Genomic DNA, 12,551 nt, shown 5'->3' with positions numbered 1-12,551 from the left:
TGTAAAACGACAACATGTGATTATAGCATTGTTCTTTTATTATTGTTATTTTATATGTAAAGGCTTTGTTACAACTCTAGCTGTTGTTGAGTGCGCTACATAAAGTTGTATTAATTTGACTTTTACCCGAAATAACGCCAGTCAATCACCGTGAGCCTTTTCGATACTCATTCAGTAACATTTGTTTTATTCTATTTAAGAAAATTATTAATATCAGAGGCAGCGTGAACAAAACGCATTTGCAGTGAAGAAAGAACAAAAATCACCTGTTGCAAAACACTGGCGCCACATGTCGCTGAAGTTGTTTATTGACGTCCTCCTTTACGACACCTCAGAAATTACGGCAATAATGACATCATCGTTTAAAAGAGACTCGCGCGCTCCTACCTGCTCCTGCATCAGCATGGCTTACAGGCGAAGACGAGCAGGTAAACATTTAACGACACTCTGAAGAAGGGATTGTTTTTAAACCAATACCCCAACGCGGGCAGTTTCATGCCACTTAAGGGTTTTTAGAGTTCACCGATTTTCCCTCCCTTCATTTTAGACCACAGTGACAGTGGCCAAATAAGCAATGTGGAGCAGCTCGCCTTCAAATACAAGGTCAGGTCACCCAGTTATCCGTTATCAGCAATTTCAATGCTTGAAAATCACAACTGTTAACTTTTAAAAGCATTGAAATGACGTGTGTATTTTTAGGAGATGTGTAAAGTGGAATCCAGCACTGATTCGGACTCTGAGATTAGTCCAAGATGGTCAGACACGAGCACTATGGTACCATCAACACGCTACTTCAAGACATAACATGAGGAAATGTTGTATACGCTGCTCTTAATTAAATACAGTGGTGCCTTAGAAGTTGAAATTGGTCCTTGACCAATGCCTGAAACACAAAACGGTGTTGTCTCAAATTATCTCTCTCTAAATAAATGGAAACGCCACTAAGCTAGTAAAGCGCCCCAGAAACATCAACATTATTTATAGCATGCGTTTTCATATGAAACCCAATATTGTAATTTATTTAACGTATAGGAATAAACAACGTAAAATAATTTAAAACCTCGAATAGTTGGTGCATGAACTGTACAGTATTTTCTTGTCTCCGTGGCCACCAGGGGGCAGTATACTACAAAGCCAAACCACATGTCGTCTTGATAGGGAAAATAAAAGACAATTGGAACTAAATTACATTAATAGTTTCCACAGAGGATGTATTGAATGAAGGAAGTATTGTTCAATGATCTGCTTCCATGTGTCGCCATGGCTCGTGTTCAAATAAAAATTGTTTAAAGGGCAGGCTAATAATTAGCCTGACATCCGTTTTGCATTGCGGACTTCGTAAAACAAAGTTACAGCTCGAAGTAAGTATTTGTTCTCTTTTTGGAAGATTTGTTCACAAGCAACCGAACTGCTGCATCCAGTGTGAAGTTCGCCGCCAGCATTTGTAACTCAATTAAAAATATTTATTTTTCCTCACAACTCAAGGCAAAAAAAAAAGACAGGACGATTGCTATCTTGAAAAGCCCATACGTTAAGATACTTTTGTATAAAACCCCCAAATAAATGTGTGACAGGAATGTGTGAGCAGTGCGCCGGAGAGTGGCAGTTTAAGACGGATGTTGCCAAGAGTGCACGAACCTGCGGGACGCCAGGGATGTTACTCCTTGGTAAGATGACTGAACCCCCACAAGCAGATAATAGCAATTCCAAGAGGGTGTTAACTAAATGGGTATTGAATAGGCTCTTGCACACTCGGAGTATACTGTATAAAAAATTGTTGTGGGTCACTAACTGATGATTGAGACGTCCACCAAATTTTGTGTGAAAAGCGAATCTGGTGGCTCAGGGTGCTATTAAGAGGATTGTTTCCTTTATTTAGCATCACTACAACCAAAACATTGCTGTATAAATACATTTTGTATTATTTATTGTAATACAATTAAAATATTGCCTGTATATGTAAAAAATATTAATACTTGAAGAGGTTCTTTAAAAAATTACATTATATTATCAATTTGTAGTTTTTGGACCCATATGACGGGAGCTCGGAGGATTCTGATGAGACTCGCATGGATGCCAGCACCCCAAAAGGGCAAACCAGGCAGCAGGGAAAAGGTGGACGTGGTCGCATCTCCCGTCGGACCAGGCATTTTATCCTTCACCCTCCTCTGTCCACTGACTTCAGACCACTGGTGAAACAAACAAAAACGACAAGCCAGCATCTTCTGGATGTGCATAAGAAGCGTTTGGATGACTCTGAGGTTTGGCTGTGCCAGCTGAGCAAGGACATGACAGGCAGCCAACCAGCAGCGGCAGGTTTGGAAGCACACTATAGACTCCACGATGACGCCCAGATGCCCGACAGCTCCTTGGACAGTACGGCCGGCCCGTGTGACGTTCGTGTGGTGGTCAAGAGGAAGCCGGACGTGCCCTGCGGTGACAGTCTGGTGCTAAGAAAGAGGCTGTGTGTGGTCCGCGTAGAAGAGGAGAAAGAAGGATAGAGATGTCCACCAAATTTTGCGTGAAACTGAGGGACTGCTTCTGCATCAGTATGCTTGAGCCCTGTCAAGTGACTTGACAATCAGTGCACTTTGTTTATTGATTATTTTATTTATTTTTGTTGTTAAAAAATAAATTTTATTTAGAATTTCAAAGTTGATGACCGTTAACTTTTATTATTCATCTGTTATTTTTCACAATGATCTACAAGGACAGCGGACTCCTGCTATTTGCAGTGGATAGGGACCGGACCGCCCTGCTAATAGTGAAAATTCATGTTCGATTATCGTCCATGATGCATTGGGGAATTTATTTTTTAACCCCCAAAATTGTGGGAAAAAAACATGACAAAACTTCCAATAGCGTTTTCCACAGCGAAGAGGGGTTGGGGGGTGGGGGTGTCCAAATCCACAGGTGTATCACGAGTGTATGCGTGGACCCATTGTAATGGACATCCACAAAAAAAGTTTGAAAATTGCAGAAAAACGAATATTTATACTGTATTTTTTTTTACAAAAGGTGATTGTACACAACTTAATGACCACGGTTTGTAAAATATTCATCTCAAAGCATCTTTCCCCATTGAAATGAACGGACCTGCCAATATTCCATAATCACCCCTGCACTTCAAAATCCACAAATTTGCAAATATGTGGGGGTTTGCTGTGATTTTTGCCTTAAATTTACATGAATAGAAACTGATTTAAACTATATATAATTGTACAATACTAGTATCGTTTTCTCGGTTCTATTTTACATGTGTTCAGGTGGTCATAAAGTAATAGAAAATAAATCCAAGTTATCAGTGATATTCAGGGGAAATTCCCATTTCATTCCAGCAAGCTTTATTCAATGTAAATTACAACATACCTTTTCGTTCGTGTAAAATCTGTTCTTCCTTCCCACGTCCTCTTTTGAAACATGATATACCCAACTGACAACTTCCTCAAAACCTTCTCAGACACTTGCAAAATAAAGTGTATATATTCTACGACTACTACTGGTCCGCAAATGTTCACGATTGAGCAAACTAAATGGGTAGTTAACACGCAGTGCATATAGGTGATTATATGGGTCTAATGAACTCGAGATTTCTAGAATCTCATTTAACTACTCTGTGCACAGGACGGCCACACCACGCTCGTAGAAGCTGTGCGGATCCTCCTTGGTGGCGATGTCGAAGTCGACGGTGAAGATGAGGTCGGACCTGGTGAAATTCAGGTACACGGGCAGAGTGACCTGAGAAAAAGAAGACTGTGGGTGAGCCTACGGATGGCGGGGGAGAGAGAAAATGACAACCTGCGAATGGTGCTCTTTCTACCGTGTGTCTCTTTTCGCCATCTCCTTGCTTGATCCAGCGGAGCTGGGTGAGAGGCAGCTCGGTGGAGATGGAAGTGGACAGGGACAGCTTGTTGTTGCCGCACGTCGCTCCCTGAAGTTTGAGTCCTGTAGCACAAAATTTGTGTCAGCACTACCAAAATAAATACACAAAAGGAACCCTCAAGTGTGATATTAATTGACAAAAATGAATGCAAACATTTTCACAATAATTACAGGTATAGCTTTTTTTAAAAAAAGGTAAAATGTTGCTTCAGTTCTTATTTATTTAACAAACATTTTCTTTTTTTATTTTGTCAACTAATTTTTTTTCTCTTTCGAATTTAGGTTCAGTGTTTTCATGAACGAGCATAAGCTTGGCCAGTGTTTGGCAAAAGGGGGAAAAAGTATGATCACCATACTTAAACGTATGATGATCAGACTTAAACGTCCAAACTTAAACAGAAAAATAGAAGGATAAAGGCCCACTTATAAATTCTTTAACTTCTTGTTGAGCAAATAAAATTAGAAACTTGGTTTCAGTAGCTGTTAAGTGCATAGTCAGACCTTTGATGCCGAAGCTGCACGCGTCCAGAGTGGCGCCCTGGGCGTTGGTGACGTTAACCTCCAGACAAAGCTCCTCCAGAGACCAGCTGTTAGCCTGGGCCACGTACTGGCGGGTGGCGGTGATGTACGCTTCAGGTACAAAAAGACTCCCCAGGCAGACGTGGATGTTCTGGGAAAGGGACAAGGCATAACAGGAAATGAATTCAGATGGGCAGCAATTCCTGTTCATCGCAGGGAGTTATGTTTCCACGTGCCACAGGTGAAAATTCACAATACACTTGTGGAGAGACAATATTAAAAAATATATCCTTCTCGTTTAAGTCTAAAAAAAACCCCAGCCAGACAGCCAGTTTTAATTAATGTTTAAACATTGAAAACATGAATATATTTCAACCCAAAAATTGCCATGGAAAAAAAAAGGTCTCTTGTGTAAACGCACGATAGTGGGGAATTTAACTCGGACATGAAGAAAAATGAAAATGACTTAAGGAGAGATAAGCTGTTAGGATAGAGGCAGACTGGATGATTCCCAAACACGGACGTACGCAACATTGGGGAGCGATCATGTCAGTCAACTGAAACCCTAATTGTGGTTTGACAAGTCATTTCCATATAACATAAGAGCATCTTTAGTACTGCTTTCATAAGATATGGTAAGAGTGACATGATCATAACTGGAAAAACCTTTAAGTTGGCGCACTAACAAGTCAGTGAGGGTGGCATTACCTTCAGTTCCTTAGCACCCCCGCTAGCAGCGCCCTGTGAGATCTGCTGCAGCTGTTTGATACGCTCGCTGAAGTCCGCCACCCACTGGATGACGGTCATGGAGACGGGCACGGTGTAGCGACACCAGCTGCGAGGGAGGATGCCTGAAACACAGCCAGGTGGAAAGGAAGGACGATAAAGACCATTGAACACATTTCATTACGCCTTTTTAGTCGTGTTTGATTTTTTTTTTTCCCCAAGATGAAGCCCGAGTAGGCAGCCTTCGGCAAGTGCTCTTCAAGAGCCTTGCTTTTTTGTTCTTTTTTGCTGTTTTTGTCTTTTGTTTTGTCACATGTTGTTTGTTGTTTCATTGTGTGGACCTGATATGGACTGTTTTCAGCGCTTTTTGGCCACGACATTCGTCAAAGGAGCAGTATCTGTGCTTGGTGGTTGCGCCTTCTCGGCAGCACGCCTGTACTAGCACAGATTTTGATTGGGAGGAATGTCGGCGCCATTGACTGCCGGTGCTGGACAGACCTGGGGCGCTTGTGTTTTTTGCGCCAGTAATGGGCAGCATTTTTCACAACACCGATTTGTTCGGTGGCTATGTCAGCGCTGTTGGACAGTTGGCGTTGGTGCGGCTGGATGGATGGCCGCTGAAGTTGAGGATGAGGAGAGAGGAGCGTTGGCGAAGAGCGCCGATGCGTATTTGGAACCGTGAGTCGGCGCTTGGAATTGAAATGGATTTCATTGGGACAGGAGAAGTGAACCAATCTCTTTTTTCGTCAGTGGATGCTACAGCTTCTCGTTGACTTTGAAACTTAGCTTGTAGCCGACGTGTGCACATTTTGAGCATGACGTCTCTGATCCACTGGTTAAAGGACACTTTGATTCTCTCCTCTTTCATCTCAAACTGCTTCAAACAACAAAGCGTGTGACGGAAAAGTGGTTAGGACTGCACGACTGTCCGTGTTTTATGTTATGTGTTGTGTTTATTATTTTACTTTATGTTAACTGTTTTGTAAAGCGCTTTGTTACAGCTACCGCTGTTGTGAAAGCGCTATATAAATCAGCATGTATTGTATTGTATTGTATTTCTACAAATGGCAGTGTTCACTAAATCTCACGTTTAAAAAAAGGTGTACCCGCTTCTGGTACCAGAAACCGTGATTAATCTTTTTTTTTTCTTTGTTGTGTAACTTTGCAGCATGACTCATTACGTGTTGAATAAAAGATGAGGCCTATACCTTTCACCAGGTCGCTAATAAGAGTGCGCAGGTCGTTGGTCTGCTTCTTTTTGCCCTGGCACACCTGCACCACGTCCGACAGATCCTGACGAACCTCCTGCAGCATTTTGCCACCCATCTTCACCTCACGCTCAAAGAAGCGGAACAGCGGGTCCTAGCGGTATTTGAACACGACAAGTTATAGAAAGCGCTCCAAGCCCAGGTCATTCAAACGTTTTTACCTTGTTGCCTCATGAGTAACAAAACATTGAAATGAAGAGCAGCTTCCAACTTCTCCTGCGTCTGGCTCGTTACCTTGATGTTCTCCACCGTGCGTTTGAGGGGATTGACGGTTTGAGGCATGAGCTGCAGCCAGTTGCCGGCGGTAGTGTGCAGCGTCCTCATCCAGGCTGGCTGGGCGTCGGTGGTGGACGACGTGCGCTCTTTCTTCTCCGTCTCGTAGGCGAGGTCATCCTCATCCTCCAACATCTGCATTTTCAGCATCTTACCCATCATGTCAGTGCCTATGCAGCCCGGCGAGGAAAAGGGCAGGGGGGTGGAAGAGAGTGAGTGAGGGAGGTAGGAAGACAAAGCCATGGTGGGAGGAGAAATTAATAAGTGGAACACAAAGCTCGTCTCCATGATGGTTCCGGGGTTGCTCGATTACAAAAAACAAACAAATCGGGGCAACATGACAAGGCTTCAGGCAATATATCAAATAACATGTAACATCGAAGTATAGGTCCCAAGTGATATTTTTATTTCCAATGACTTATGACTAAAACAAAATACCGTATAGGCTCAATTAGACAATTGCTGGGTGTATTATTGTTTGTCAGGCGTTTTCCAAGGTGAGTGGTTACTTTGACACTTATGCGACAGGTTTGTTGAAATGTCACTTAAAGCACTGCCGGCAGTTTAGACGCCCGCAGGCTGCTAAGTGAGAATATACGGTAAATGGTATTATCAAATAAGACAAAAAAAAGGGGACGGGGTCAGGGGGGGGGGTGATAGAGGAGTGGCTGGATGCCATATTAGTGAGGGGTTGGGGGGTATTGATGGGCATATATGGTAAATTCTGCAGTCACTTGATTAGTAGGTACACTCGTTGGTTATTTTGCCATGTAACACATTCTTGGGCATGTCTACAGAATGATCATTGTTAATATGTGTTTTAGTTCAGAAATGCCACCCCCCACACCCAGAGTTGAAATGGTGATTTCCCATCTTAAATGTCTAATTCCAGCAATGTGTGGAATCTATTCCACAAAGAATTAAGGCATTTTTAAGGCAAAATGTCTTTCAACTCAGTGCTAAAGAGGTGTACCTAATAAAGTAGCAAGTGAGTTTATCTATAGGGCAGGTGAGGATGCCTGGGGTGGGTGGTGGTGGGTGGTGGTGGGGGAGGGGGGGGGGGAATCGTGTCTTAGCAAAGCGACATGTTGGCTTGTGAAAAAACAGCTGCTGGAGGGTGAGGATACGCACTCCTTTTACCTTGTAAATGTAATTAGAGAGGAACACAAACTGCACGACAACAATACAGAACACGGCAGCTGAACGGCTAATAAATGATGACCAATGAACGATGAGAGGAATCTGCTAAACGTAACATCTCTCCTGCTCGGAGCTACAAAACGCTGTCAGTGAACATAAGGACACTGGAATAGAAAAGAGATTGTTAATCATTGGTTGTGTTAAGAACGGTGGATATGTGATGAGTTTCCAGTTCATTTGAAAGAAATGACTTCATTATGATTATAAACACAAAGCATCAGGGTACTTCTGGGTGGCACAAAGTGATTGACTACCACTAAACCAGGACATGCCTGCACTTAACTAAAAACAATGACATTTGTGTGTTGGGGTTGCAACGGAAAATGTTTTCAATTTCGTGAGGAATAAAAATGAATCCAGCAGACTATGAATAGATGATAGGAGTGGGTGTCGTAAAGTGACAGCATTGTGTCACCATTGGAAGCAATTTAACTGGCCTAACATGTTTTCAACCGACACCCAATGAAACGATGATGGTAGAGATGAGGGGCCAAAATCATTCAAGCCGTTTACCCTGTTTTCTAAATTGCTCTGCCTTGGTCATATGATATTGCAGACTATTACAAGCTTTTGCCACCAAAAAGTACGTGTGACACCAGGGTGAAAATGTCTACAGATCAAGTGATTAAAAGGCTTGCTGGCAGCATACCCTGTGTGGTGAGCAAGACTTTTTCTGCATTGCTCGGCAAGCCCAGCCAAGATGGAGTCTGCGTGTCGGGAAGCAGCTCCACCCAGTGCATGAACTCCTCACGCCTGGAGAAAAAAAAAATAAATAAAAGTAACACATGGGCCAACATTAACTGGCTGTGATACATCGACACAGGTACTAACCGAATGCCGTCAGGCATTTTGATGTCTTTGTGCCCGTCCACTTTGAGCGCCAGTTTGAATTCGCTGTCAAAGCTTCGCTTGGTGAAAATGCGATCCAGGAAAGTGTTAAGCAGACGCTGGTCAAACTCGTTGTCGATGCGGCCGCCGTAGATGGATTGAGCCATCAGGGTCTTTAGTGCGGCCCAGGGGATCTTGTCCGGGGCGATGTTCTGACGACCCTGTGGTATTTGCAATGTCATTTTAAAGCAAGCGTTGGGAAACTAGAGCCTGTGAGCTGTCTTTGTCATTTGTACAAACCTTAGCGGTGTCATCGAGCCAGGTGTCGACGGTATCGCAGGCGGAGCGCAGGTCAGACTCTCCAAATTCGTACTTCTTGGACCAGCCCAGTGGCGCATAGCGCAGACGCTCCTGGATGACAGCATGGAACCAGGCCAGCAGGAAGTAGAGACGGGCACGCTCATTGGGAGCCTGTACAAACAAAGATGTGGGGGGAAAAATGGGGTGGGGGGGGAATCAGACCGTTAGAAAAAATGTGGAGTTGTGCGTTGAAATAAAGGAAGTCCTCATGTGTGCGCTTTGTACCTTGCACATGCGAGCAACGGGGATGCTGCTGAAGGTGCGCAACATGTTGGCCTTTACACCAGGAGGGGGCTCAAATACAAAGATACGACCAGCACGAAGCAGATTCACTGGAACCTGCGGGGGGAAGATAAGTATGAAATCTGTCCAAAGACTGATCAAAGAGGGTCTGAATTGGCTAAAAAGCTAATGAACCCCAAATACTGTGAGGGAGTGTGATACCTTGGGATTGATCTCCATTGTCAAGAAGAGCCTGAAGCTGGCATGAGGCTGCATGGAGTGGAGCTTCTTCTCCAACTGCATCAGCCAGCCAGGAGCCAGGTGGACATTTTCCAACATCACCCACCTGCCCGACTTGACGGCGGTGTTGATGTCTCTGTCGGCCTTATTGAAGCCCTCAGCCGAACCTGTGTGTGATGGAAAGATGCGATCAACAAAAATTCTTTAAAGGGGGACACATGGACTTATGAATTGCTTTAATACAAAATAGTTGTGTTTTCCGAGTGCCCATCCAACCATCAAGTGTGAAATGAAACAACTAAGAAATCTGTTATTTTCCAACATTACACCGAGTAGCTTGGCGAAGTGAAAATCCAGAGCCACTTTCAAGTGAGGGCCAAAATTTGCATGGTTTTGCTACTGCAAGTAGAAGGCACTGGAAAAGAAAGTTCCAAGCCTTATATGGGACAAAATAAGGCCTGGCTCATTTGCATGAGTGATCCAGCCTCTAAAAAATTGGCTTTTTATTTCAGAAAGACTATAAATGTGTGTTGTTCTTACCGATAGAGATAGAAGTGATTTGTTTGTTCTGCTCGGCAGCCAAATCTCGGACGAGACCGCTCGCATCATAACCCGGGACAGAACACATGAGCACCGGTGTACTGGGCTTCACCTGTACACACGAGGCGACACGTAAAAATCAACATGGCCGACAATAACCGAGCCTTTTGCTTGGAAATCATCTGTACCTCACTATCCACAATGTTGGCCAGATCGATGGGCTGCTCGATGATGCTCATGAAGGCCTCTCCCAGCACTTTGGCAACAAAGATGTGCGACATGGCCAGAAGACGGTCCGGACGGAATGTCTGGATCAACAGCAGCTGGTGCACCGCTTGGCCGATGGGTGCTGAAGAGGAGAGACAGATGAGTGAGTGCAGAGCAACTCATTTCAATGGTGGCATGAGTTGAAATATTTACTGGATTGCTTCTCCTCAGACCACAGGTAAGGAACAGCTAGCTCCGGGGTGTTACTCTCCAGCCACATGAAGATTTGCTGAGGTGACAAAACAGACTATTCCTTCAACACCTCATAGCTAAGAGCAGCTTTAAAAAACAAAACAAAAAGAAACATGACAGACACCACCCCAGAAGCGTTTCAGACTCCTTACCTCATCTGACTGAATTTTAGTCACCAAGTCCTTAAACGCAGGCAGGCGGCCGAGGCGGACCATGGCCTCACTCTGCTCAGTGGTCAGACCCTTCACCTTGGGCAGGGATGTGCCAGTAAGCACAATCTCCTTACCACGGAGGAAGTGCTGGAATTCGACATCGTATGAGGGCTCGCTAAAAAGAAGAAGAAGAAAGATTAGGATCAGCTAGATTGACCAGTGGTACCTTGCATGACAAGTTTAAATCATTCTGTGACCAAGCTTTACAGATATTTCAAATCAACATTCAACACTGAAATAACTTGAAATCCCTTCATGAATTCCAGCATCCTCCCCCATATATAGATGTTATTATACTACTACTACTACTGACTTGGTCATTCCCTTGAGGCTGATCTTAGCCAGCAACATAGCGAACGTGATGTGGTCTTGATGCAGCATTCCTCTGGCAACCCTGTTGAATGCCACCTACCAAGAAACAAAACATTAGTCCATGTTAAAAAAAAGTTTTATTACTGTCAAAATGTGAAATGTCTCCCTGTCATACCTGGAAGAGGTCCTTTGTGATCACAGCGAGTCTTTGCATGTGGTCATTGATGCTCTTGAGGTTGGTGTTCTCATATAGTACAGTGTGGTAGGTGTCCAGGAAAAAGTGAAGAGAATACTGGTACAGGAAGTGCATCTGGAGGAGGAAAAAAAGACATATCAAGTAGCATATCAAGTAGTATCATTTGTAATGGTGCAATAATAATAATAATAAGAGTTCAGATGCTGATTTCTTTTATTATTAATATCCTCCAGCAAATTCAATCTAATGTGTAACCAAAATGGGTTGAGAATTTGAAAAACCAACTGGCACAAAATGTCCAGAGAATGCCTTTAAATGGCTATGTATGTGTGTCTATGTTCAGACCTGGTTGAGTGCCTCCATGGTGAAGTAGATGCTGCTGCAAGCGGATGACAGGGACAGGTACTGCTGCGACACAGCTTCCACTTCGGCCATGATGATGTCCGTCTCCTCCACCTTCCTGGTCACCTCTGCAGCTTCCTTCTTTAGGTTCTCCAGCGTGGTGATGATGGTGTCATCGTCGAGGATTCGCCCCTTTACCTCGTTGAGGGCCTGCAGTAAGGATTTCTCCAGCTGTCGCAAGCGCAGCTGGAATTCGCCTAAATACCAGAGACAGATGTGGTTTAGTATCCGTTTCAACATCTATGCTTGTCATCATCTCATGGTTGTTTCTCGCACCCTGAAGTTTGAGGAGGTCTGAGCGTTTTTCGTCCACGTCCGGCCTCTCTGCTTTCAGCACCTCGTTGAGACACTGGCTCTGAAGGCTACTGCGCGTCACCGTGAAGTTGACGAATGTCACACGAGAACACAAGTCTGGTGGGAACTCAACCTGTGTTCAGATAAGCCCCCAGTCAGAGTGAGGAAGTTGATGACAGACGAGGAATGGACAAACTATGTGCTCAAAGGCCACATTTGATTTCAAAATCTGACAAAGCTGGGCAGGGCCATTTACAGAAACCTCTTGCAATATGGAGTATTGATGGTTAGCTCCTCACCGTAGGGTCTCGCGTGGAGAGGAAGATGACAAACGAAGGTGACAGATCGATATCCTGATCTCCCAAAGTGATGAGGACGCGGCCTCCGGTTCGGCGGACCTCTCTGTTCAACACTGGGTTCAGGATGGGGTCATAACTCTCGACGTCCTTTCAAAAATAAAGAAAAAAGTATAAAAAATGTAATTTACGCACTAGTAGCTATGCAATCCTACTAGTTCTCCAATTGTGTTAGATACTATGTTTGTGCCATAATAAAAAATAAATAAAAATGGTTTCATAAAATAATCAAGCTCTGATAAAAAGGTCAGAGAAAATATAA

At 43.9% G+C, this 12,551-nt stretch overlaps 2 protein-coding genes across 3 annotated transcripts in view; one reads left to right on the top strand and one right to left on the bottom strand.

The window, feature by feature from the left end:
- The first annotated feature begins 503 nt into the window (after positions 1-503).
- Positions 504-2,518, top strand: LOC127614233 (uncharacterized). Its single transcript, XM_052085437.1, has 4 exons — positions 504-603; positions 700-774; positions 1,575-1,667; positions 2,022-2,518. The coding sequence occupies exons 2-4, from the start codon at positions 703-705 to the stop codon at positions 2,499-2,501; spliced, it is 645 nt and encodes a 214-aa protein (XP_051941397.1). The 5' UTR covers positions 504-603; positions 700-702; the 3' UTR covers positions 2,502-2,518.
- Positions 2,519-3,327: 809 nt separating this feature from the next.
- The window catches only part of dync1h1 (dynein, cytoplasmic 1, heavy chain 1), a 343,117-nt gene continuing 333,893 nt past the window's right edge, over positions 3,328-12,551 (bottom strand). For both annotated transcript variants that reach the window (XM_052085351.1, XM_052085350.1), the window contains 20 exons: positions 12,233-12,379; positions 11,916-12,066; positions 11,583-11,836; positions 11,217-11,351; positions 11,043-11,137; positions 10,670-10,844; positions 10,479-10,554; positions 10,247-10,407; positions 10,059-10,170; positions 9,501-9,685; positions 9,282-9,395; positions 8,997-9,167; positions 8,700-8,917; positions 8,518-8,621; positions 6,630-6,838; positions 6,336-6,489; positions 5,110-5,252; positions 4,384-4,552; positions 3,821-3,945; positions 3,328-3,738 (listed from right to left, as the gene is read on the bottom strand). In XM_052085351.1, the coding sequence (XP_051941311.1) occupies positions 3,610-3,738; positions 3,821-3,945; positions 4,384-4,552; positions 5,110-5,252; positions 6,336-6,489; positions 6,630-6,838; positions 8,518-8,621; positions 8,700-8,917; positions 8,997-9,167; positions 9,282-9,395; positions 9,501-9,685; positions 10,059-10,170; positions 10,247-10,407; positions 10,479-10,554; positions 10,670-10,844; positions 11,043-11,137; positions 11,217-11,351; positions 11,583-11,836; positions 11,916-12,066; positions 12,233-12,379 (3,027 nt within the window). In that variant the 3' untranslated portion in view covers positions 3,328-3,609. The remainder of the gene's footprint in view (positions 3,739-3,820; positions 3,946-4,383; positions 4,553-5,109; positions 5,253-6,335; positions 6,490-6,629; positions 6,839-8,517; positions 8,622-8,699; positions 8,918-8,996; positions 9,168-9,281; positions 9,396-9,500; positions 9,686-10,058; positions 10,171-10,246; positions 10,408-10,478; positions 10,555-10,669; positions 10,845-11,042; positions 11,138-11,216; positions 11,352-11,582; positions 11,837-11,915; positions 12,067-12,232; positions 12,380-12,551) is intronic.

This window comes from Hippocampus zosterae, chromosome 14, assembly GCF_025434085.1.
Source record: "Hippocampus zosterae strain Florida chromosome 14, ASM2543408v3, whole genome shotgun sequence".
Classification (NCBI taxonomy): Eukaryota; Metazoa; Chordata; class Actinopteri; order Syngnathiformes; family Syngnathidae; genus Hippocampus; species Hippocampus zosterae.
The sequence above is the reverse complement of the archived record's forward strand: the minus strand, read 5'-3'. Positions and strand labels throughout refer to the sequence as shown.

What these genes read in the sequence shown, in the direction of transcription:
- LOC127614233 (XM_052085437.1), top strand. Translation starts at nt 703, where the DNA reads ATGTGTAAAGTGGAATCCAGCACTGATTCGGACTCTGAGATTAGTCCA. An exon ending in GGTCAGACACGAGCACTATG is followed by an intron (nt 775 to 1,574) that starts GTACCATCAACA and finishes AATGTGTGACAG; the next exon opens with GAATGTGTGAGCAGTGCGCC. An exon ending in GCCAGGGATGTTACTCCTTG is followed by an intron (nt 1,668 to 2,021) that starts GTAAGATGACTG and finishes ATCAATTTGTAG; the next exon opens with TTTTTGGACCCATATGACGG.